Below are 26,663 nucleotides of genomic sequence, written 5' to 3'. Positions count from 1 at the left end.
TAGAGATTGCATAATCTGTGGATCTGTTGGGGCTGTATGCAAATTGGAGTGAGTATAGGGTTTCTGGGATAATGATGTTGATTTGAGCCATGACAAGCCTTTCAAAGCACATCATGGCTACAGACGTGAGTGCTACGGGTCGGTAGTCATTTAGGCAGTGTTCTTGGGCACAGGGACTATGGTGGTCTGCTTGAAACATGTTGATATTACAGACTCAGTCAGGGACAGGTTGAAAATGTCAGTGAAGACACTTGCCAGTTAGTCAGCGCATGCTCGGAGGACACATCCTGGTAATCCGTCTGGCCCTGCGGTCTTGTGAATGTTGACCTGTTTAAAGGTCTTACTCACATCGGCTACGGAGAGCGTGATCACACAGTCATCCGGAACAGCTGATGCTCTCATGCATGCTTCAGTGTTGTTTGCCTCGAAGCGAGCATAGAAGTAATTTAACTCATCTGGTAGGCTCGTGTCACTGAGCAGCTCGCGGCTGTGCTTCCTTTTGTAGTCTGTAATAGTTTGCAAGCCCTGCCACATCCGACGAGTGTCGGAGCCGGTGTAGTACGATTTATTCTTAGTCCTGTATTGACGCTTTGCCTGTTTGATGGTTTGTCGGAGGGCATAGCGGATTTCTTATAAGCGTCCGGGATAGAGTCCCGCTCCTTGAAAGCGGCAGCTCTACCCTTTAGCTCAGTGCGGATGTTGCCTGTAATCCATGGCTTCTGGTTGGGGTATGTACGTACGGTCACTGAGGGGACGAGGTCATCGATGCACTTATTGATGAAGCCAGTGACTGATGTGGTGTACTCCTCCATGCCATCGGAAGAATCCCGGAACATATTCCAGTCTGTGCTAGCAAAACAGTCCTGTAGCTTAGCATCTGCGTCATCTGACCACTTATTTAATGACAGAGTCACTGGTGCTTCCTGCTTTAGTTTTTGCTTGTAAGCAGGAATCAGGAGGATAGAATTATGGTCAGATTTACCAAATGGAAGGCGAGGGAGAGCTTTGTACGCGTCTCTGTGTGTGGAGTAAAGGTGGTCTAGAGTGTTTTTTAGGTAAAACGGATTTAAGTTTCCCTGCATTAAAGTCCCCGGCCACTAGGAGCGCCGCTCATTCAGTGCGGTCTTAGTGCCAGCATCGGTTTATGGTGGTAAATATACAGCTACGAAATGTATAGACGAAAACTCTCTTGGTAAATAGTGTGGTCTACAGCTTATCATGAGATACTCTACTTTAGGCGAGCAAAACCTCCTTAATATTAGCTTTCGTGCACCAGCTGTTGTTTACAAATATACACAGACCGCCACCCCTTGTCTTACAGGAGGCAGCTGTTCTATCTTGCCGATGCAGCGTAAACCCCGCCAGCTGTATGTTATCCATGTCGTCGTTCAGCCACCACTTAGTGAAACATGATATTACAGTTTTTAATGTCGCGTTGGTAGGATATTCATGATCGTAGCTTGTCTATTTTGTTAGCCAATGATTGTACGTTGGCTAATCGGACTGATGGTAGAGGCAGATTACCCACTCGCCGTCGGATCCTTACAAAGCACCCCGACCTACGTCCCCGATGTCTCTTTGTCCTGCGAATGACAGGGATTTGGGCCTTGTCAGGTGTCTGAAGTAAATCCTTCAAATCCGACTCATTAAAAAAAATATTCGTCCAGTACGAGGTGAGTAATCGCTGTCCTGATATCCAGAAGCTCTTTTACGTCATAAGAGACGGTGGCAGAAACAATATGTACAAAGTAAGTTACAAATTACGCGAATAAACACACACAATAGCACAATTGGTTAGGAGCCCATAAAACGGCAGCCATATCCTCCGGCGCCATTATTATCTATCACAGCCATTAAACTCTGTAACTGTTTTAAAGTCACCATTGGCCTCATTGTGAAATTCCTGAGCGGTTTCGTTATTCTCCGGCAACTGAGTTGTGAAGAACGCCTGTATTTTTGTAGTAACTGGGTGTATTGATCCAAAGTGTAATTAATAACTTCACCATGCTCAAAGGGATATTCAGTGTCTGCTTTTTTTTACCCATCTACCAATAGGTGCCCTTCTTTGGGAAGCATTGGAAAACCTCCCTGGTCTTTGTGGTCGAATCTGTGTTTGAAATTCATTGCTCAACTGAGGGACCTTACAGATAATTGTATGTGTGGGGTACAGCGATGAGGTAGTCATGTTAAACACTTTAAACAGTCCTTAACGATTACAAGCAAACCCATAACATGATGCAGCCACCAATATGCTTGAAAATATAGAAAGTGGTGCTCAGTAATGTGTTGTATTGGATTTGTCCCAAACATAACAATTTGTATTCAGGACAAGAAGTTAATTGTTTTGCCACATTTTTTGCAGTATTACTTTAGTGCCTTGTTGCAAACAGGATGCATGGAATACTTCTTCCTTCTTTTCACTCTGTCAGTTAGGTTAGTATTGTGGAGTAACTACAATGTTGTTGATCCATCCTGAGTTTTCTCCTATCACAGCCATTAAACTCTGTAACTGTTTTAAAGTCACCATTGGCCTCATGTTGAAATCCATGAGCTTCCTTTCCAGCAACTGAGTTAGGAAGGACGCCTGTATCTTTGTAGTGACTGGTTGTATTGATACTAGCTGCCCAAGCTAAAGCTCTTCATAGACCCGTCCCTGCTGTGTGTGATGCAAGTCCAGCTTAGTGTTGCAGGCTAGTGTGGGAGATGAAGTGTAGCTTTATGGATGAGATTAGGGGACATTTTATGACAGATGGGGAGTTTCATAGCACTTCATCTGACTATGCTGCTCAAATGATTGAGAGTGTGAAATCTCCCTCCTACTCTTTAGTTTCCCACACAGAAACCCATCACTCAATTTCTATGCTCCTTTTATTCTCCTTTGGCTCATACACATTTTTCCAGAGCCTTTTGTTCATCCATCAAAACAGAGGTTGTTAGCACAGTCGTCTGCACCTTGAAGCACCACACCTGTGAGGATTTGTCCCTGTGTTTACCTTTACTGGTATTTGACTGCAATAAGAACAGTACGACAGCAGAATCCTGGTTCAAACTAGTGTGTAGAGGAGGGTGCAGCAGGACAGACGGTTGATTTTGTCAAAGAGTGGGGGACAAAGACTGTGAGAGGGTTTAGAAGAGATACGGCATACACAGAGAGAGGAAGAAAGTCAAGTTAGAGGGAATCAGAGGTTAGAGAGAGAGTGAGCGAGATGGTAACAGTTAAGAAGGAGCACAGCTGGTTTGTGTAGAGTCCACAGTGGCAGCTGCTGGCATAAAGTGATGACCTCATAGTCTCATCCAGGAAGCAGTCATCAATCAGATCTGACACTGAATTATTTTTCTGGACCGTCACCTGTTTTCCCGACTGAGAGAAAAAAGCATGAGCATCTGTTTGGCCACCACCAAGGGCTTCTATTTGATGCTGCACTTTGTTGTGGCTGTAGACTTTTAACTTTTGTGGGAACTCAACTCGTCACAGGTGGGAGGACATTTTGACAGCGTGCAAAACTAAGATTCACCTTGGTGCAGACAAGAACAGTCAATGTTTACAGTAGTAAAAAAAAGCCCTACGACAGGATATACAGCGGTAGGTGTAGAGCAATAGGCCACTTGTATGAGGTGTTGGTTCACCCTCCTTATCCCAGGACATGCACATATAGAAGTGAAATACTGCACACACACATTAAACAAACCCTATAACTAACCCAGGAGTCATGTGGCCAAGTCACGTGAACCACTGCTATAAAGCAGCATGCAATACTGTCTGATATGGACAACTTCTGGGTTTTGAGTTCACTGCAGTACAGACCTTGTTGCAGTTAGCTTTTTCTTTTTACCGCGAGTTACTGCGAGCATTTCTCTGTTAGGAAATAATCCAGGTTTCTCTGAATTATTGGCGAAAGTGTGGGAAGTTTTGTGGATTTCCTTGGATTTCCTCACACCCTTGTAAAGGGAAATGGGAATTGTAACAGTCAAACAGAGTCATAATGATTCACCATGTGAAGAGTTCATTTCCAAAACGCTATTTTCAAAAATGTTTCACATTTATGTTTTTTTCATCAGAAGTGATTGCTTATGGGTACCTTCATGTGTGTCAAAAAATATAATTTTTCTCAGATATTTTATTTATATCTTTTAGATGTGTATGAAATATGTTTTTTTGCAAAACGCTATACATCCTTATTGGTTACCTGGAACGGAATGTTTGCATCCTGTATATTTGACTGTGATATGTGGTTGTCTCACCTAGCTATTTTAAGATGAATGCACTTACTGTAAGTCACTCTGGATAAGAGCATCTGCTAAACGACTAAAATGTCAAATGTAAATGTACAATTTTTATATTGATGTCACAAATGTATAATTTGTACATTTCTTTATAAAAAATGTAGTTATTTATTACATTTGACTGTGTAAAACTGAGCAGTACTACTTATTTCTCTGAGAGTGAGGCAGATATATAGTATTTTGCAAAAAAAAGCATTATTATTTGTCTCTCTGAAAGTGAAAGATTTTAAACAAATACATGTCTGTCATTGAACAACCCCATGCCATGATTAGAGAGTGAAAAATGAACCAATCTCTTTCATAATTTCTTTAAACAATAAAAGCTAATTTACCAACATTTCTGAAAATGGACATATAGTGTTTTTGAATGAAACTCTTCATGTCCTATTGGAATATTGAGTTATATGTCTTGACCGCTAGACCAAGAGGAAATTCGCCATTATCAAAGGACTACTTCATCACAGACTATGAGCCTGACTCATGTCCGTAACACTTACACCCTTGTAAAAAGACATAGGAATTCCAACAGTCAATCAGTCATAATGATTCACCATGGCATGTCCTATTGGAATATTGGCTTAAAAGAAATTCCCCAGCTACAAATATTATGTCATTTCCGAGTTCAATATTAGGTTTTAAGTTTCCCTGCATTTAGTAAACAAGCATACCATTAAAACATAGATGGACCCGGTCCATTAATCCTATATCGTAAAACCAGCAGGGAATACTGTGCCCTTTATTTTCATCTCTTACATTGTACATGCAGATTTATTTAATGGCTGTTTAGGGAGTGTTTCTATTAAATCTCTGTTTATTAAATCTCTCTGATCATTGTAGAAGTATTGGTTCATGTGGCGAACACATGTTCCGCCCGTAGAACGCTCAGAGCTAGAGAATGCAGACAGCGGGGACTGCACGATTCTAATAATTGGAACCATGCAACCAGGAACCCATAGCGGAATCTGCGTCTTTGGGTTTTAGGGACCACAGACCCATAGTTGTTGTTTACTACTACACTCCAGCTAAAAACCCTCTCACCCCCTTACACATCCCATTACTGGCCTTGCCAAAACTGCTGCTATGTGCCCCCTCCCCCTGAAAGGAGCCAAGGGACCATCATTCAGTTCCCTTGAAATTCAACTTAATTATGAGATACTAATTTTTATGTTGCTAAATACATAGCAATAAACAACCAAGCATAGTTGCTCTAACATGAGACTGTTGGTTTCAGTTGGTTTCAAGCTAAATCCCTTCAGGGATGTGTGTGGCTGTGGCTGTGGCTGTATTTAAAGGGAAGGTTTAGTAAAACCATCAGTAATGAAGAGGTCCAGAGGGTAATGGGTGGGCATTGCAGAGGACATGTCCCTGAGTTCTCAACAATTCCTTTCATAGCCATCCCACAGGGCACACACTGGATGAATCAACGTTGTTTCCACGTCATTTCAATGAAATTACGTTGAACCAATGTGGAATAGACGTTGAATTGACGTCTGTGCCCAGTGGGATGTCATCTATGTGACAGATGGAGACTGTGATCAGGTTTTTACACCAGCATCAGGTTAATGACACCAGGTTTGTTCCTGTGTACCTGCTGTGTGTTAATCAGTAACTGTGTGTTTGGATCACACTTTATGTCCCTGATCAATCACCTCAGGTGTCCACTGTGTGTATGTGTGTGCATGTGAAGGAGGAAAGTTATAGGTCTGTGTGTTTGTTTTAGTGTGTGACAGTCAATGTGTGTATCATTCTGGTCCACACTCACCCTTATGCCCTCCATGTGTCATCATTATATGGGGCGGCGCACAATTGGCCCAGCGTCGTCCAAGTTAGGGGAGGGTTTGGCCGGCAGGGATGGCGTTTGCAATGCCAGGGTTGTGGGTTCGATTCCCATGGGGGGCCAGTATGAAAAAAATAATGTATGCACTCACTAACTGTAAGTCGCTCTGGATAAGAGCGTCTGCTAAATGACTAAAATGTAAAATGTAAATGTGTGTGTGTGAGTTCACCTGAGATGCCCCTGTACTCCAGCACAGCACCTGTGTGCTGCCAGCTCCACCCAGCTGATAAGCCTTGCACAAGGCTTGGCTTGTGCAATCCAGAAGGGCTCATAGGAGCAGAAGCCTGTTTATCCTGTTTCTGTAGAGTGAGGCAGCTTGATGTACAAGTACACCCCCCCCCCCCCCCCCCCCCCCTTGAAATATTTTCCTTCCACAAAATGGTAGTTAAAACCTTTTACTGCAGTGGGCTAAATCAGGGTCACACAGTGTTTATTGGTAGTCTTAAACAAATCTACTTGGAAACAAAAGTATACAACTCATAGTTATAGGCTTAAAAAAAAGAAGACACCTGTACCATGCCAGATGTAGAGTTGAAATGTATTACACTTTGAGTTTGTATCCCAATATCACACTTTATATACATCACAGAAGACTGGAATATACTGTACCGGTCATTAAAAATATTCAAGCGAGTAGACCGCTGATTGGCCAGCTCATCCTCTTCTAGACCGCTGATTGGTGAATGGCGCCGGAGGCGATGGCTGCCATTTTACGGGCTCCTAACCAATTGTGCTATTTTGTGTGTTTTTTCGCATTGTTTGTAACTTATTTTGTACATAATGTTGCTGCTACCGTCGCTTATGACCGAAAAGAGCTTCTGGATATCAGAACAGCGATTACTCACCTCGAACTGGACAAATATTTTTTCTTTAATGAGTCTGATGTGAAGGATATACTGTTGCTCCCGGACCAGGCCCAAATCCCCGTCATTCGCATGAAGAAAAGACGGAGATACAGGAGGAGCAGATCTGGGTGCCTTGTGAGAATTCATCGGCGAGTGGGTAACCCGCCTCTACCATCTGTTCTATTGGCCAACGTGCAATCACTGGAGAATAAACTGGATGAGCTCCGTTCGAGACTATCCTACCAACTGGACATTAAAAACTGTTTTATAAACTGGGTGGTTCGAGCCCTGAATGCTGATTGGCTGACAGCTGTGGTATATGAGACAGTGTACCATGGGTATGTCAAAATATGTATTTTTACTGCTGTAATTACTTTAGTAACCAGTTTATAATAGCAATAAGGCACCACAGGGGTTTGTGGTATATGGCCAATATACCACGGCTAATGGCTGTATCCAGGCGCTCCACGATGCGTCGTGCCTACGAACAGCCCTTAGCCATGGTATATTGGCCATATACCACACCCCCACGTGCCTTATTGCTTAAATATCTTATGTTTCACCAAGTCGTAGCTGAACGACGACACAGATAATATACAGTTGGCTGGGTTTTCCGTGCATCGGCAGGACAGAACAGCTACGTCCGGTAAGACAAGGGGTGGTGGTGTGTGTCTATTTGTCAATAACAGCTGGTGCGCAATGTCTAATATTAAAGAAGTCTCGAGGTATTGCTCGCCTGAGGTAGAGTACCTCATGATAAGCTATTGACCAAACCATCTACCAAGAGAGTTTTCACTCCACACACAGAGACGCGTACAAAGCTCTCCCTCGCCCTCCATTTGGCAAATCTGACCATAATTCTATCGTCCTGATTCCTGCTTACAAGCAAAAACTAAAGCAGGAAGTACCAGTGACTCACTCAATACGGAAGTGGTCAGATGATGTGGATGCTACACTACAGGACTGTTTTGCTAGCACAGACTGGAATATGTTCCGGGATTCTTCCGATGGCATTGAGGAGTACACCACATCAGTGACTGGCTTCATCAATAAGTGCATCGATGACGTCGTCCCCTCAGTGACCGTACGTACCCCAACCAGAAGTCATGGATTACAGGCAACATCCGCACCGAGCTAAAGGCTAGAGCTGCTGCTTTCAAGGAGTGGGACACTAATCCGGACGCTTATAAGAAATCCTGCTATGCCCTCAGACGAACCATCAAACAGGGCAGAGTATGCCCCCATTCACATCGACGGGGCTGTAGTGGAGCGGGTCGAGAGCTTAAAATTCCTTGGTGTCCACATCACCATCAAACTATCATGGTCCAAACACACCAAGACAGTCGTGAAGAGGGCACTACAACGGCTTTTCCCCCTCAGCAGACTGAAAATATTCGGAATGTGTTGCCAGATCCACAAAAAGTTCTGCAACTGCACCATCGAGAGCATCCTGACCGGTTCCATCAACGCCTGGTATGGCAACTGCTCGGCATCCGACCGTAAGGCTCTACAGAGGGTAGTGCGTTGTCACGCTCGTCATATATAGAGGAGGACCAAGGCGCAGCGTTGAAGGCGAACATATTTATTTATAGACTGATCACACGATCAAAACAACAAAACGATGACGTGACAGTCAATGGTAATACACAAACCAAATACGAACAAGAAACCACACCAAATGAATGCCAAACGGCTACCTAAGTATGACTCCCAATCAGAGACAACGAGCTACAGCCGTCTCTGATTGGGAGCCACCCTGGCCAACATAGATATACAAACCCAGAAAGTGAAACCTAGAACACACATAGACTATACACACCCTGGCTCAACATATTAGAGTCCCCAGAGCCAGGGCGTGACAGTACCCCCCCCTAAAGGCGCGGACTCCGACCGCGCCCACCAAATACCACAGGGGAGGGACCGGGTGGGCACTCCGCTTAGGCGGCGGATCCGGCTCCGGGCCTGAACCCCGCTCCCTCTCCAACCCCCCAAAGTACCCCTGGTCCGGTCTGGCCCCGCTGGCCGGAGCTGGACTGCACACTGGTGGAGCGGATTGCTCTAGCTCCGGCGTGAAGCATCTGACCGGTGCCGGAGAAGGCCCAAAATAATTGTCAAAGACTCCAGTCACCCATGTCACAGATTGTTCTCTCTGCTATCACACGGCCACCGGTGGAACAGGCACGGGCCGTGCCGGACTGACGACGCATACCACTGGCTTGGTGTGGGGAGCAGGAGCGGGCCGAGCCGGGCTGTCGAAGCGCACCCCTGACTTGGTGCGGGGAACAGGCACGGGCCGTGCCGGACTGACGACGCACACCACTGGCTTGGTGTGGGGAGCAGGAGCGGGCCGAGCCGGGCTGTCGAAGCGCACCCCTGACTTGGTGCGGGGAGCAGGAACGGGCCGAGCCGGGCTGACGAAGCGCACCACTGACTTGGTGCGGGGAGCAGGAACGGGCCGAGCCGGGCTGACGAAGCGCACCACTGACTTGGTGCGGGGAGCAGGAACGGGCCGAGCCGGGCTGACGAAGCGCACCACTGACTTGGTGCGGGGAGCAGGAACGGGCCGAGCCGGGCTGACGAAGCGCACCACTGACTTGGTGCGGGGAGCAGGAACGGGCCGAGCCGGGCTGACGAAGCGCACCACTGACTTGGTGCGGGGAGCAGGAACGGGCCGGGCTGACGAAGCGCACCACTGACTTGGTGCGGGGAGCAGGAACGGGCCGAGCCGGGCTGACGAAGCACACCACTGACTTGGTGCGGGGAGCAGGAACGGGCCGAGCCGGGCTGACGAAGCGCACCACTGACTTGGTGCGGGGAGCAGGAACGGGCCGAGCCGGGCTGACGAAGCGCACCACTGACTTGGTGCGGGGAGCAGGAACAGGCCGGACCGTACTGGGGACACACACCACTGGTCCTACGCAGGGATCTGGAATGGGCCGGACCGGACTGGTAACACACCCCAGTACCTCTCACCGTGCCTCTACACCTTCCACCCCCTCTTCGACCAGTGGCCCCCGTAACCTGGCGGCCTCCTCTGCCAACCCGCTGGGCCGCTCTGCCGCGGTCTCCTGCTGGCCCGTCGTCCACGGCGTTAGCCCCCCCCTAAAAAATTTCTGGGCGTCTCTCCTACCCGTGGACCAGGTCTCCATGTCCCTCGCCAGCCTTTCGCCCTTCTGCCTCAATGTCAAGCCCTTCTCTTCCTCACTCGGCTTGACCCAGTCGAGGAGGCGAAGGAGATCTGCTAGAGATCTCCCTGGCGATGGCTCCTGGACACGCTGCTTGGTCAAGTCTTGGTGGTTTCTTCTGTCACGCTCGTCATATATAGAGGAGGACCAAGGCGCAGCGTTGAAGGCGAACATATTTATTTATAGACTGATCACACGATCAAAACAACAAAACGATGACGTGACAGTCAATGGTAATACACAAACCAAATACGAACAAGAAACCACACCAAATGAATGCCAAACGGCTACCTAAGTATGACTCCCAATCAGAGACAACGAGCTACAGCCGTCTCTGATTGGGAGCCACCCTGGCCAACATAGATATACAAACCCAGAAAGTGAAACCTAGAACACACATAGACTATACACACCCTGGCTCAACATATTAGAGTCCCCAGAGCCAGGGCGTGACATGCGTACTGCCCAGTACATCACTGGGGCCAAGCTTCCTGCAATCTAGGACCTATATACTAGACAGTGTCAGAGGAAGGCCCAAAATAATTGTCAAAGACTCCAGTCACCCATGTCACAGATTGTTCTCTCTGCTATCACACGGCAAGCAGTACCGGAGTGCCAAGTCTAGGTCCAAAAGGCTCCTTAACAGCTTCTACCCCTAAGCCATAGGACTGCTGAACAATTCATCAAATGGCTACCCAGACTATTTTTACACTGCTGCTACTCACTGTTCATTATCTATGCATAGTCACTTTAGCCCTACCTACATGTACAAATTACCTCGACTTACCTGAATCCCCGCACATTGACTTGGTACCAGTACCCCCTGTATATAGCCTCGTTATTGTTATTTTATTTTTTACTTTTTTGTTTTATGTTTTGCTTAATTTTATTTAGCAAATATTTTCTGAACTCTATTTTCTTAAAACTGCATTGTTGTTTAAGGGCTTGTAAGTAATTATTCCAAGGTAAGGCCTCCACCTGTTATAGTCGGCGCATGTGACAAATACAATTTGATTTGATTTGATTTTGGCCAGCTCATCCTCCTCAGAAGTATGACATCATGAGGAAATAGCAAGCATTTTTTAAATGAGGTGGGGTTTTTGAAGTGTTTTTTCTCCAATTTATGCTTTGGCAACAAATACAAGTATAGGACGGGTCAACAACATTATTTGAGTATGTGTTAACAGAATATACACATTGTGCCAATATAGTAATTGGTCCTGTTGAATCAACGTTGTTTCCATGTCATCTCAATTAAATTACTTTCAACTAACGTGGAATAGATAGAGATGGCGCCGTGCTCCTAGCTCCTAGTCAACATTGCAGTATTTTGTTTTTTTATGTGTTATTTCTTACATTATTAGCCCAAGATTTTTTTTCTGTTATTACATACAAACGGGAAGAACTTTTGGATATCAGAGCAGCTGTAACTCACCAGCATTACCAGCATTACGACCAGGAATACGACTTTCCCGAATCGTATCCTTTGTTTGTACCCCCCAGGGAAATTGAACTGATCCCAGAGGCTGACCCAAAACATCGGCAGCGGAGAAGAAGTATTCGGAGTGGTCTTCTAGTCCGACTCAGGAGGCGGGCACACCACCCACCGCTTCCGAGTATATTACTCGCTAATGTTCAGTCTCTGGATAATAAAGTTGATGAGCTCCGGGCGAGGATTTCCTTCCAGAGAGACATTAGCGATTGTAACATACTCTGTTTCACGGAAACATGGCTCTCTCGCGATATACTGTCTAAGTCTGTACAGCCAGTTGGGTTCTCAGTTCATCACACAGACAGGAATAAATATCTCTCTGGGAAGAAGAAGGGCGGGGGTGTTTGTTTCATGATAACATACAGGAACTCAAGTCCTTTTGTTCACCCGACCTAGAACACTTCACAATCAAGTGCCAACCGTATTACATCCCAAGAGAATTATCTTCGGTTATAGTCACAGCCGTGTATATTCCCCATCAAACCGATACCACGACTGCCCTCAAAGAACTCCACCGGACTTTATGCAAACTGGAAACCACATATCCTGAGGCTGCATTCATTGTTGCTGGGGATTTTAACAAAGCAAATTTGAGAAAAACGCTACCGATGTTCTATCAACACATTGATTGTAGTACTTGCGCTGCTAAAACACTCAACCACTGCTACTCCAACTTCCGGGATGCCTACAAGGCCCTCCCCTGCCCTCCCTTCAGCAAATCTGATCACGACTCCAACAGGAAGTACCCCTGCCAAGGTCTATTCTACGCTGGTCTGACCAATTGGAATCCACACTTCAAGATTGTTTTGATCACGTGGACTGGGATATGTTCCGGGTAGCCTTCAATAATAACATAGACATATACACTGGTACGGTGACAGAGTTTATCAGGAAGTGTATAGGAGATGTTGTACCCACTGTGACTATTAAAACCTACCCTAACCAGAAACCGAGGATAGATGGCAGCATTCACGCAAAACTGAAAGCGCGAACCACCGCATTTAACCATGGCAAAGTGACTGGGAATATGGCCGAATACAAACAGTGTAGTTATTCTCTCCGCAAGGCAATCAAACAGGCAAAACGCCAGTATAGAGACAAAGTGGAGTCGCAATTCAACGGCTCAGACACGAGACGTATGTGACAGGGTCTACAGACAATCACGGACTACAAAGGGAAGACCAGCCACATCGCAGACACCGACGTCTTGCTTCCGGACAAGCTAAACACCTTCTTCGCCCGCTTTGAGGATAGTGCCATCGATGAGGCCTGCTACCAAGTACTGTGGGCTCTCCTTCTCCATGGCCATCGTGAGTAAGACATTCAAGCGTGTTAACCCTCGCATGGCTGCCGGCCCAGATGGCATCCCTAGCCGCGTCCTCAGACCATGCGCAGACCAGCTGGCTGGAGTGTTTACGGACATATTCAATCTCTCCCTATCCCAGTCTGCTGTCCCCACTGGGGGCCCACAAGGGTGCGTGCTCAGCCCCCTCCTGTACTCCCTGTTCACCCATGACTGCGTGGCCACATACGCCTCCAACTCAATCATCAAGTTTGCAGACGACACAACAGTAGTAGGCCTGATTACCAACAATGACAAGACAGCCTACAGGGAGGAGGTGAGGGCCCTAGGAGTGTGGGGCCAGGAAAATAACCTCTCACTCAACGTCAACAAAACAAAGGAGCTGATCGTAGACTTCAGGAAACAGCAGAGGGAGCACCCCCCTATCCACATCGACGGGACCACAGTGGAGAAGGTGAAAACCTTCAAGTTCCTCGGCGTACACCTCACTGACAAACTGGAATGGTCCACTCACACAAACAGTGTGGTGAAGAAGGCGCAACAGCGCCTCGTCAACCTCAGGAGGCTAAAGAAATTTGGCTTGGCACCTAAAACCCTCACAACTTTTACAGATGCACAATTGAGAGCATCCTGTTGGGCTGTATCACCGCCTGGTACGGCAACTGCACCACCTGCAACCACAGGGCTCTCCAGAGGGTGGTGCGGTCTGCCCAACACATCACCGTGGGAAGATTATAATGCCCTCCAGGACACTTAGAGCACCCAATGTCACAGGAAGGCCAAAAAGATCATCAAGGACAACAACCACCCGAGCCACTGCCTGTTCACCCCGCTATCATCCAGAAGGCAAGGTCAGTACAGGTGCATCAAAGCTGGGACCGAGAGACTGAAAAACAGCTTCTATCTCAAGGCCATCAGACTGTTAAATAGCCATCACAAGCACATAGACTTGAAATCACTGGCCATTTTAATAATGGAACACTAGTCACTTATAATGTTTACATATCTTGCATTACTCATCTCATATGTATATACTGTATTCTATTCTGTATCTTAGTCTATGCCGCTCTGACATTGCTCGTCCGAATATTTATATATTCTTAATTCCATTCCTTTACTCTAGATGAGTGTGTATTGTGTGTATTGTTGTGAATTTGTTAGATATTACTTGTTAGATATTACTGCACTGTTGGAGCTAGAAACACAAGCATTTTGCTACACCCACAATGACATCTGCTAAACACATGTCTGTGACCAATAAAATTTGATTTGATTTGAATACACGTTGAATTTACATCTGTGCGCAGTTGATGAAAGCATTTCCTCACTTTTACAGGGTGAAATTCTGACTCGTTTTTCTGTGAATATAGACTGCACATACTATCCTCTTAGTGTTGATAAGACAGAGAGGACATGGAGGAGTAGAGGTAATTGAATACTAAACCAAAGCACAGAGACAATATATCCCAGTTAAAGGGGAAGCAGTCTACCACATATAGTGAGGGAAAAAAGTATTTGATCCCCTGCGGATTATGTACGTTTGCCCACTGACAAAGACATGATCAGTATATCATTTTAATGGTAGGTTTATTTGAACAGTGAGAGACAGAATAACAACAAAAAAATCCAGAAAAACGCATGTCAAAAATGTTATTAATTGATTTGCATTTTAATGAGAGAAATAAGTATTTGACCCCTCTGCAAAACATGATTTAGTACTTGGTGGCAAAACACTTGTTGGCAATCACAGAGGTCAGACGTTTCTTGTAGTTGGCCACCAGGTTTGCACAGATCTCAGGAGGGATTTTGTCCCACTCCTCCCATCCATAACCCATTTTCAATGCCCTGGCTGAGGGAGGGAGGTTCTCACCCAAGATTTGACGGTACATGGCCCCGTCCATCGTCCCTTTGATGCGGTGAAGTTGTCCTGTCCCCTTAGGAGAAAAAACACCCCCAAAGCATAATGTTTCCACCTCCATGTTTGACGGTGGGGATGGTGTTCTTGGGGTCATAGGCAGTATTCCTCCTCCTCCAAACATGGCGAGTTGAGTTGATGCCAAAGAGCTCGATTTTGGTCTCATCTGACCACAACGCTTTCACCCAGTTCTCCTCTGAATCATTCAGATGTTCATTGGCAAACTTCAGACGGGCCTGTTTATGTGCTTTCTTGAGCAGTGGGACCTTGCGGGCGCTGCAGGATTTCAGTCCTTCACGGCGTAGTGTGTTACCAATTGTTTTCTTTGTGACTATGGTCCCAGCTGCCTTGAGATCATTGACAAGATCCTCCCGTGTAGTTCTGGGCTGATTCCTCACCGTTCTCATGATCATTGCAACTCCACGAGGTGAGATCTTGCATGGAGCCCCAGGCCGAGGGAGATTGACAGTTATTTTGTGTTTCTTCCATTTGTGAATAATCCCACCAATTGTTGTCACCTTCTCACCAAGCTGCTTGGCGATGGTCTTGTAGCCCATTCCAGCCTTGTGTAGGTCTACAATCTTGTCTCTGACATCCTTGGAGAGCTCTTTGGTCTTGGCCATGGTGGAGAGTTTGGAATCTGATTGATTGCTTCTGTGGACAGGTGTCTTTTATACAGGTAACAAACTGAGATTAGGAGCACTCCCTTTAAATGTGTGCTCCTAATCTCAGCTCGTTACCTGTATAAAAGACACCTGGGAGCCAGAAATCTTTCTGATTGAGAGGGGGTCAAATACTTATTTCCCTCATTAAAATGCAAATCAATTTATAACATTTTTGACATGCGTTTTTCTGGATTTTTTTGTTGTTATTCTGTCTCTCACTGTTCAAATAAACCTACCATTAAAATGATAGACTGATCATTTCTTTGTCAGTGGGCAAACGTACAAAATCAGCAGGGGATCAAATACTTTTTTCCCTCACTGTATGGTTGTTTTTCATGCTCTGTCTTTCCCCCATCACTGCGCCTTGGCAAATTATTGAGTCGATTATGTATTCTGCATACCACAACAAATGGCCTGCCAAGCCCTAAAGCCTTGTTCTGTCTCTCACACTTTCTTTCCCTCTTCATAGCGGTTCTTTGTTTACATTTGTAGCTGTCTCTAATTTGAGCGAACATGTGAAACAGCTGTAAAGTTTACTCATCAATTAGTTGTAGGGAAAACTCGTTGTTACTCCACGACCAGCCCAATGCCAACACAAACTCAGGAAGACTGTAGCACATGTTTTGGAGCAGCCCTGTCACTGAGGCAGTCAGTGGGTGGCTGTTGCAGTTGTTATATTGAAGAGGCCTAATGGTAACCCTGGTTCGTGTTCAGTAGCGAGAAAACGTTTAGAAACTGAGTGAAAGGGGGAGGTGCTACGAGAACTACTCAAATAAGAAACAACCATTTTCATTTTCTGTTGCAGAACATTTCAAAACATTTTGCTACGGTGTGTCCTACTTAACACACCCCTATATTAGCCCTGTTTGTAGTAGTGTGTTGAGGTGCAGGGACAAGTTTGGTGTGTTCTGGAAGCCATTAGTCACAGAAAATCCTAACGAAAGTCTACATGTCAGGGCTTGTGAAGTGGGTACAGTGACAGATTGTGATGTAACAAACTCTTCACATACTACCTGCCTTTCTCACATGCCAACAGTTTTAATAGCAAAAGACATGCAAAGACATGTACCTGCTAGGTAATCACAGTTGTACATCAGAGTGACAGTCAGAAATCAGCACCACAGGGTTTACTATGTATAGAGATTCTATGCTACAGAGGAAGGGACTCTGGGGAACGGTCTGGTGTTCCTCTGTGACCCCTCAAAATATTTATATTTCTGCTATTTCCTGCCAGGTTTCTTCTAGTCTAATTTGGGCACAAAACTGGAGAAAGCATTTTCAATCACAAAACAAACATGAGCGTTTTTATTGGACAACCTTCCTCCGTGTGTTAAAATGTTTTCTCCCGTTTTCCCTCTGTTGGGGTGTCCTGGTCACTCCTGGTCTGTTCTTGTCCCTTCCGGTCTCTGTCTGTCTGTCCTAGTCCCACCCTGTGTAGCTGGAGTAGATGGGCTATGATCTCTGTCTCATTTCCCTCATCCTCTGTGACTCAGTCAGACTTCCCTCCTCCTTCCTTCTGGATGTGATTTGTGCCTCAGCGTTCTCCCATTATCATCGTCCTGTGAGTGAAGGAGTATTTCAGGAAAACAATAGACAGCAGTTTTTAGGAAGATGAAAGTTGCTCTGATCATCAGATCTGAAAAACCCCTGAGAAGATCAAATGGCAAACACCTACCCAGCCTATTGCTGAAACATTCTACTGACATTGCAACATGTCATATACAGTGCCTTGCTAAAGTATTCATCCCCCTTGGCGTTTTTCCTATTTTGTTGCATTACAACCTGTAATTTAAATGGATTTTTATTTGGATTTCATGTAATGGACATACACAAAATAGTCCAAATTGGTGAAGTGAAATGAAAAAACATTCAAAAAAATAAATAACGGAAAAGTGGTGCACGCATATATATTCACCCCCTTTGCTATGAAGCCCCTAAATAAGATCTGGTGCAACCAATTACCTTCAGAAGTCACATAATTAGTTAAATAAAGTCCACCTGTGTGCAATCTAAGTGTCACATGATCTGTCACATGATCTCAGTATACAGTTGAAGTCGGAAGTTTACATCTTAGCCAAATACATTTTAACTCAGTTTTTCACATTTCCTGACATTTAATCCTAGTAAAAATTCCCTGTCTTAGATCAGTTAGGATCACAACTTTATTTTAAGAATGTGAAATGTCAGAATAATAGTAGAGAGAATGATTTATTTCAGCTTTTATTTCTTTCATCACATTCCCAGTGGGTCAGAAGTTTACATACACTCAATTAGTATTTGGTAGCATTGCCTTTAAATTGTTTAACTTGGGTCAAACGTTTCGGGTAGCCTTCCATAAGCTTCCCACAATAAGTTGGGTGAATTTTGGCCCATTCCTCCTGACAGAGCTGGTGTAACTGAGTCAGGTTTTTAGGCCTCCTTGCTCGCACATCCTTTTTCAGTTCTGCCCATACATTTTCTATAGAATTGAGGTCAGGGCTTTGTGATGACCACTCCAATACTTTTACTTTGTTGTCCTTAAGCCATTTTGCCACAACTTTGGAAGTATGCTTGGGGTCATTGTCCATTTGGAAGACCCATTTGTGACCAAGCTTTAACTTCCTGACTGATGTCTTGAGAAGTTGCTTCAATATATCCACATAATGTTCCTTCCTCATGATGCCATCTATTTTGTGAAGTGCACCAGTCCCTCCTACAGCAAAGCACCCCCACAGCATGATGCTGCCACCCCCGTGCTTCACGGTTGGGATGGTGTTCTTCGGCTTGCAAGCCTTCCCCTTTTTCCTCCAAACATAACGATGGTCATTATGGCCAAACAGTTCTATTTTTGTTTCATCAGACCAGAGTGTGCAGTTGCAAACCGTAGTCTGGCTATTTTATGGAGGTTTTGGAGCAGTGGCTTCTTCTTTGCTGAGCGGCCTTTCAGGTTATGTCGATATAGGACTCGTTTTACTGTGGTGATAGATACTTTTGTACCTGTTTCCTCCAGCATCTTCACAAGGTCCTTTGCTGTTGTTCTGTGATTGATTTGCACTTTTCGCACCAAAGTACGTTCATCTCTAGGAGACAGAACACGTCTCCTACCTGAGTGGTATGATGGCTGCGTGGTCCCATGGTGTTTATACTTGCGTACTATTGTTTGTACAGATTAACGTGGTACCTTCAGGCGTTTGGAAATTGCTCCCAAGGATGAACCAGACATGTGGAGGTCTACCATTTTTTTTCTGAGGTCTTGGCTGATTTCTTTTAATTTTCCCATGATGTCAAGCAAAGAGGCACTGAGTTTGAAGGTAGGCCTTGAAATACATCCACAGGTACACCTCCAATTGACCCAAATGATGTCAATTAGCCTATCAGAAGCTTCTAAAGCCATGACATCATTTTCTGGAATTTTCCAAGCTGTTTAAAGGCACAGTCAACTTAGTGTATGGAAACTTCAGAACCACTGGAATTGTGATACAGTGAATTATAAGTGAAATAATCTGTCTGTAAACAATTGTTGGAAAAATTACTTGTGTCATGCACAAAGTAGATGTCCTAAACGACTTGCCAAAACTATAGTTTGTTAACAAGAAATTTGTGGAGTGGTTGAAAAACCAGTTTTAATGACTCCAACCTAAGTGTATGTAAACTTCCGACTTCAACTGTATATACACCTGTTCTGAAACGCCCCAGAGTCTATAACACCACTAAGCAAGGGGCACCACCAAGCAAGCGGCACTATGAAGATCATGAAGCTCTCCAAACAGGTCAGGGACAAAGTTATGGAGAAGTACAGATCAGGGTTGGGTTATAAAAAAAAATCAGAAACTTTGAACATCCCACGGAGCACCATTAAATCCATTATAAAAAAATGGAAAGAATATGGCACCACAACAAATCTGCCAAGAGAGGGCCGCCCACCAAAACTCACAGACCAGACAAGATGGGCATTAATCAGAGAGGCAACAAAGAGACCAAAGATAACCCTGAAGGAGCTGCAAAGCTCCACAGTGGAGATTGGAGTATCTGTCCATAGGACCACTTTAAGCCGTACACTCCACAGAGCTGGGCTTTACGGAAGAGTGGCCAGAAAAAAAGCCATCGCTTAAAGAAAAAAATAAGCAAACACGTTTGGTTTGCCAAAAGGCATGTGGGAGACTCCCCAAACATATGGAAGAAGGTAGTCTGGTCAGATGAGACTCAAATTGAGCTTTTTGGCCATCAAGGAAAACGCTATGTCTGGCGCAAACCTAACACCTCTCATCACCCCGAGAACACCATCCCAACAGTGAAGCATGGTGGTGGCAGCATCATGCTGTGGGGATGTTTTTCATCGTCAGGGACTGGGAAACTCATCAGCATTGAAGGAATGATGGATGGCGCTAAATACAGGGAAATTCTTGAAGGAAACCTGTTTCAGTCTTCCAGAGATTTGAGACTGGGACAGAGGTTCACCTTCCAGCAGGACAATGAACCTAAGCATACTGCTAAAGCAACACTTGAGTGGTTTAAGGGGAAACATTTAAATGTCTTGGAATGGCCTAGTCAAAGCCCAGACCTCAATCCAATTGAGAATCTTCGGTATGACTTAAAGATTGCTGTACACCAGCGGAACCCACACAACTTTAAGGAGCTGGAGCAGTGGCTGGATGTGCCGAGCTTATAGAGACATACCCCAATAGACTTGCAGCTGTAATTGCTGCAAAAGGTGGCTCTACAAAGTATTATTATTATTATTATTATTATTATTATTATTATTATTATTATTATTATTATTATTATTGACTTTGGGGGGGTGAATAGTTATGCACGTTCAAGTTTTCTTTTTTTTTTTGTCTTATTTCTTGTTTGTTTCACAATAAAAAGTAATTTGCATCTTCAAAGTGGTAGGCATGTTGTGTAAATCAAATGATACAAACCCCCAAAAAATCTAATTTAATTCCAGGTTGTAAGGCAACAAAATAGGAAAAATGCCAAGGGGGGTGAATACTTTCGCAAGCCACTGTACGTTCTTATGGTACACCCAGTCTTCCTCATTCGCCACCATAATGACATGTGCTAAAGTTTCTCTTCCTCTTTAATGTCCTTTTTTACAACACCTTCCTCAGTTCCCCTTAGTGGTAACAAAAGAGAACAGGAGCGTTCTGGCTTTCTGAAGGGGAGAGTGTAAGCAGACCAAGGTACGATTGAGAGAAAGTGGAAGTGGAAGGAGAGGAGAGAGGGATGAGCTTGTGAGAGGAGATCATGATAATGGCAACAATAAAAAAACAGGAGATCATAACAGAGGAGAGAGGATGGAGAGACTTGTAAGGAGGGAAGAGATGGGGAATGAAGCAGAGTGAGAGAGGGGGATTAGAGAATAGGGGAGAAGAAAGAGAGCGGGAACTGAAAGAAGATAAACACAATAAGAGGGGTTAGTCTGAGTGGGTGGAAAGATGTCAAAGCCAAGCTGTCACACCACTCCTAACTCACTGAGAGTGATATCACATCTGTGTGAGTGTGAGAGCGGTTGCGTGCATACATGTTCCCAGGGCTAGAAAAACAAGACTTAAGTAGATGTTTTCAAAAACATTGTGATGGGAGAAAACATGGGTCTATAAAGTCAGTGAAAGTGTCATATTTACTGGAAAACACCTGTTCCTTGTTACTTCAATATGCATCTGTTAGAAAGACTGCGTAACAATGATTTATCATACAAGGATAATTATCCAATAATTATCAACAATATGCAGATAGTTGCCAAGAAAGCACAGGATGACAATGGAGCTTGATTGCGGTTTCCTAATTGGGTTGAGTCATAATAATCTGTGATGAGCTGAAGGAGAATGCTCTCCCTCCCTCTCTCCCTCTTTCTGAAGTTGCCCTTTGACTGAGGAGATATCGACCTTGTATTAGCTCTGGTCTGCGATGGCCAGTATCTGTATTATTGCCAGGTTCAGTAGAGTTATGAACAGACCACAGGCACTGATGGTATATTTGTGCTGGCGCCTGCCTGATCGATATTGTGCCTACCTCTATAACTGTGCCCCTCCTTAGAGCATAATACTCTTTCCAGTAAGGGTACATTAGAGGCTATATACACCCTCCACTTTAACAGGTCATCCATGTATCGTGTAGTTGGATACTTAAATAAAGCTTTAGTTCCTTGCTGGTGTATACACAGCAGGTCCAGTCCCCACCTGGGGATTGAGCCTTCCGGGTAATAACTCTCCTATTGTTACCAGTCAATACACAGAAGCCTGCAGAGCACGTGTTAAGTCTAATGGCTGCATTGTACTCTCTATAGCCTTTGGCCTTTCTAACACACACACACACATGCATACACACATGCACGCACACACACACACATATATACATATACACACACAATGATTCCCCAGACAGATGACAAAAGGATTGTGTAGACTGGTTCTAATTTTGATGGACAGACGGAATGTATTGACAGACCAAGTGATTCCACAGATAGAATGCACATACACACAGATCGCACATGCACGTTGTCTGAGAGCTAGACGTCTAGACATTTTCCTCCATAATCGTTTTGCTATGGGGAATAGGGTTAAAAAGGGTATTGATCATACAAAGTCCAGCTACCTTCCCCACCCACCCACCCACACACACAACATTTTCTCAGTACTAAGTAGATAAAAACTCTCAGGCAATCAGGCTTCCTAGAATAGTGTATAGAAAGACCCCCATGGACCACCATAGATTAATGGCCACTGTATAAGAATAAGTCTCCCCTGAATGAGCCAGTCTCCAAGCTTGGGGAACGCCTGCGTTGATGCAAAAGTTAGCCCTTGTTTGTGACCTTTCAGCCTGCATTCAAAGGATGAACCGTAATAACAGGCTGAGGAAAGGAGGGAAGTGAGAGAGTCACAGATCTAATACAGATCAAAGACAATGTGGTGACTGATAAGTCTAACGAGTGAGGAAAGATGGAGACAGAGTTGACACCAACTGGGTATCAAACCTGGTTTTCTGGTTGTGTCAATGCTGCATTTGCCCACTGAGCTACTGACAGTGACACCATGGTGTCATACCTTGGTCTATAACCTCTTCTACAAACACAGGAAAGTCACTCTGTCTTATCATTAGACTGCAAACTAACACAGTATCATCCAGACATTAGTCACAAAAAGATACATGAAAACAGGAAGTGGTACTCTGCGTGGTTGCTTTCACAGAGAGTTGCATGTCATACAAAAAGTAAGAATGATGCGGTCACTCATTGTGATCTCTCTCTCTCTCTCTCTCTCTCTCTCTCTCTCTCTCTCTCTCTCTCTCTCTCTCTCTCTCTCTCTCTCTCTCTCTCTCTCTCTCTCTCTCTCTCTCTCTCTCTCTGGGATCCACTGCTTTGCTGTCTCTGAGGTGGACAGACACATAACTTTATCCTCCCATTGAAACAGGATCTGAGGGGAAGGGGAGTAACAGTCCTTCAGGAGCCAAGATGGAGACTAATAGGCCACTATGGACGTCCATTATGGGGCCTGTTTCCTGATAGCAAAGGCCATCACCAGCACCAAATGGCCTATAATGTGTCCATGCCTCCCTGATTTGCCCCCACACAGACAGAATGTACCCAGGTAGATGCATCCTTAGCTGTCTGTGGGGTTGTATGTGTGTTTTATTATTCTTGTATATGCCTTTTCCTACTGATGGATCGTCCCCCCCCCAGACTGCCCTGCTGCAGTCTGTCACAGAGCCTTATAAACCACACACATTCAGCAGTATGGAGCATGTTTAACGAGTAGCTGATGCCTCTCATCTATTCTGCGTTCCAAACCCACACTCAGTGACAGTGCCCGTGATTTGTGTCCCTTTTAAAGGATACCAGGTCTGCCCAGAGGACCATATGTGGCAGGGTGGCAAGGAGAAGGTGGCAGCAGAAGCAGTGTTGTTCGTGAGATGTTTTGGCAACGTGTAACAACAAACACCATCTTAAGCTTTTTTCACAGTACACATCCAAATCACATTTCCTGCATTTTCTTTCCTTTTTCATGATTGTGTTTTTTTGTATATTCTTCTGTGTGTTTCCTAGGTTCCTGCCTTGAATGTATAATTGCTTGGTCTTATAATGCAGGGCTCCTTAAAAAAAGAGACCTCAATGGGACTCCCCTACCCAAATAAAGTTTACAAATAAAATTAAATATGAGTTGACAATCACTAGGTGTGTGTCAGTATGTCTGATGTGTGACATCCCACCCAGACACTGTCACCATAAAACTGTTTTTATTATGTATTAATCTATCACTGTTAAACAGGTTCCCAGTTTGTAACCATCATTCTTAGAAGCCTTGTAATGCCAACAATGGACAGGCTGTAATATACTAGTCTGGCTGTCACCAGCTCTCCAAGTCACGGCTCGCTGAGTAGTCAACAGGGTCGCACGTCAGCCTGGGTAGTAATATATGCCATTTACCAGACACTTTTATCCTGAGTGACTTACAGTCATGCATGCATACATATTTTACAAATGGGTGGTCCTGGGAATCAAAGCCACTATCCTGGCATAGCAAAGTGCCATGCTCTACCAACTGAGCTACAGAGGACCACAATGGTCAGCCTGTACAGTATAAGGCCTCTTAACTTCTCTACTGTCTTGGAAGCTGTGTGTCTGACCCTTACTGCCGCTGTTCAGACTCTGAGAACAGCCCATATAACATATACCTCCTCTAACTCAGCCTGGGGCTACAGTAATGGCAGTAATTTTACATTGACGTCATTTATCAGACGCTCTTATCCAGAGCGACTTACAGTTAGTGAGTGCATACGTTTTCCATACTGGCCCACCGTGGGAATCGAACCCACAACCCTGGCGTTGCAAGCGCCATGCTCTACCAACTGAGCTACAGGAGGCACGGTAGATTTACTTCACTATCCCTCAGTGTGCTACATTGGATGACACATATTTCACCCCTAGGCCATCCTTTCATCCTTCCATCCTTTCATCCTTTCACTGTGAATGAATAAGTGACATTGCAGCCCTGCACCAAGCCATGGGACCAACAGCTGAATCAGGGAAAACATGCTGCGTTTATAATTGATCCTCCACTCCTATGAATGCAATGAATTATAATAGCTGTGGTCCCATATAGCCATCATTAGTCCTTAATTAGGAAGCTTTCCTGCACAGTGGAGTTTGTCAGCTTTGAAGAGGAAGAAAGGGTCCTAGTGAGAGGGAAGACAGGCTATGCTCTCTCTCTCTCTCTCTGTGTGTGTGTGTGTGTGTGTGTGTGTGTGTGTGTGTGTGTGTGTGTGGGGGTTGGTTCTTCTATCCTTGTTGGGACCTAAAATCCCCAAAGGTCCCCACAAGGATAGTAAAGGACAAAGGCTATTTTAAGCTTAGGGGTTAGGTTTAGGTTTAGGTTTAGGGTTAGGGTAAAGGGTTAGTGGTTAGGTTTAGTGTTAGGAGTTAGGTTTAGGGTCTGGGTTAGGGTTACGGGTTAGGGTCATGGTAGGTTTAGCATTAAGGGTTTGAGAAAATAGGATTTTGAATGGAAATACATTTTAGGTCCCCACGAGGATAGAAAAACATAACGTGTGTGTGTGTGTGTGTGTGTGTGTGTGTGTGTGTGATGAGGTGTCCTCAAATGTACAGTGACTCTTTCGACAACATCAGTTGTGCAATGTGAGGATTCACTTCCCTCCAAAAGGCATTACTACATTTCTACAGAAACATCAGTTCAATGTGTATAATAATAATAATAATATAATAATATGCCATTTAGCAGACGCTTTTATCCAAAGCGACTTACAGTCATGCGTGCATACATTTTTTGTGTATGGGTGGTCCCGGGGATCGAACCCACTACCTTGGCGTTACAAGCGCCGTGCTCTACCAGCTGAGCTACAGAGGACCACGGTGTCTGTGGTTGTGGCGATATGGCAATGCAAATACAGTGTTTGCACAATGTTCTCCGCCTTTTGATAATCTCCAATGTCTGTTAGTGCATTACAGGACATTGTGTCTGTTTTGGCTTGTTAGCCCATGGTGGAGAGGAGAGAGCGCAGTGCTGCTCCTGCTCCCTCCTGGATGGTGATTTGGCAAGGCTCAGGCCTGTAATGGTCTCTGGGCTGCTCCCACTCCGTCTTTGGGTTATTACTTTTCACTCCCAGGCCTTAGCAACAGGGAAACATTTACGCTGTGACACAATAACACTCAATCAGGCCATGTAATCAATTATGGGACTGTTTGTTGAATATATCACAGGAAATAAGGGATTGGAATGGGGTGGCTGAGATGCTTTCTGTGCCAGCTGCTCTCTGTGGCCAGTATACCTCGGTCTGTCTGTCTGTTTGTCCGCCTGTCTGCCTGTCTTTCTGTCTGCCTGGCTTATTCCGTACTGTCCTGTCATGTGTCCTGTCATGTGATGGTATTTTATACAAGTGTCTTGTCCTTACTCCTCTCTTTCTCTCTCTTTCTCCCGCCCCCTTAACACTCTCTCCACCACCCCATAGTGTCCAGCACTAGATTTTTCTCCCTACACATAAGACGTATTTTACATTTTATGTTGACCAGGAATAGTAGCTGCTGCATGTGCAATAGCTACTGGGGATCCTAATAAACTAAACTCCTCAATATCTAACTCTCTCTCTCTCTCTCTGTCTCTCCTCCTCAGATTGCCGGTTTCGCCAATGCCATCGAGCCGGTGGGTGACGACCAGGAGAACCTGCTGGCGTTCCGTTTCCAGGCCCTCAACCCCATCGTGGACCCCTGGGTGTTCATCATCTTCCGCAAGTCCGTGTTCCGCCACCTCCGCTCGCTGCTGCGCTGCCACTTCACTGGGGGAGCGGTGAAGAACACGGCCCACTGCACCTTCTCCTTACCCCCTGACGACCACAGGGAGTCTCCCAACCCCTCGCCCTCCGTATCCCTGCAGCCCAAGCTATACTCCAGCCAGCCCCTCTGATGTGGGGGGGGGGACCCGTGGCAGGAAAGAGGATGGGAGTTAGGGATGGATGGATGTGGGACAGCAGACAATGGGGGAAGGGGTTCCGAATAGAGGGTTTGGAGAATTAACTTTATTGACCAAAAGACGGCAAAGGAGTGGATAAAGTGAGTGATTGTGCCTCCAAACACACTGAAAACTCAAAAACTCAAAGCAACTGAAATGGACAGAAGCTCCTGCTCTGAACTGAATGTATGCAGGAG

General features: G+C 45.1%; 1 protein-coding gene across 1 annotated transcript in view; it reads left to right on the top strand.

The window, feature by feature from the left end:
* The window catches only part of LOC311105567 (prostacyclin receptor-like), a gene marked incomplete at both ends in the record, with an annotated part of 48,501 nt that extends 22,080 nt beyond the window's left edge, over positions 1-26,421 (top strand). The window contains one exon of the mRNA XM_084147752.1: positions 26,131-26,421. Coding sequence (XP_084003878.1) covers positions 26,131-26,421 — 291 coding nt within the window. The remainder of the gene's footprint in view (positions 1-26,130) is intronic.
* Positions 26,422-26,663: the final 242 nt, after the last annotated feature.

Source organism: Coregonus lavaretus (assembly GCF_964263955.1).
Source record: "Coregonus lavaretus genome assembly, chromosome: 30".
In the NCBI taxonomy this organism is placed as follows: domain Eukaryota; kingdom Metazoa; phylum Chordata; class Actinopteri; order Salmoniformes; family Salmonidae; genus Coregonus; species Coregonus lavaretus.
This window is presented reverse-complemented; position numbering and strand designations above follow the sequence as displayed.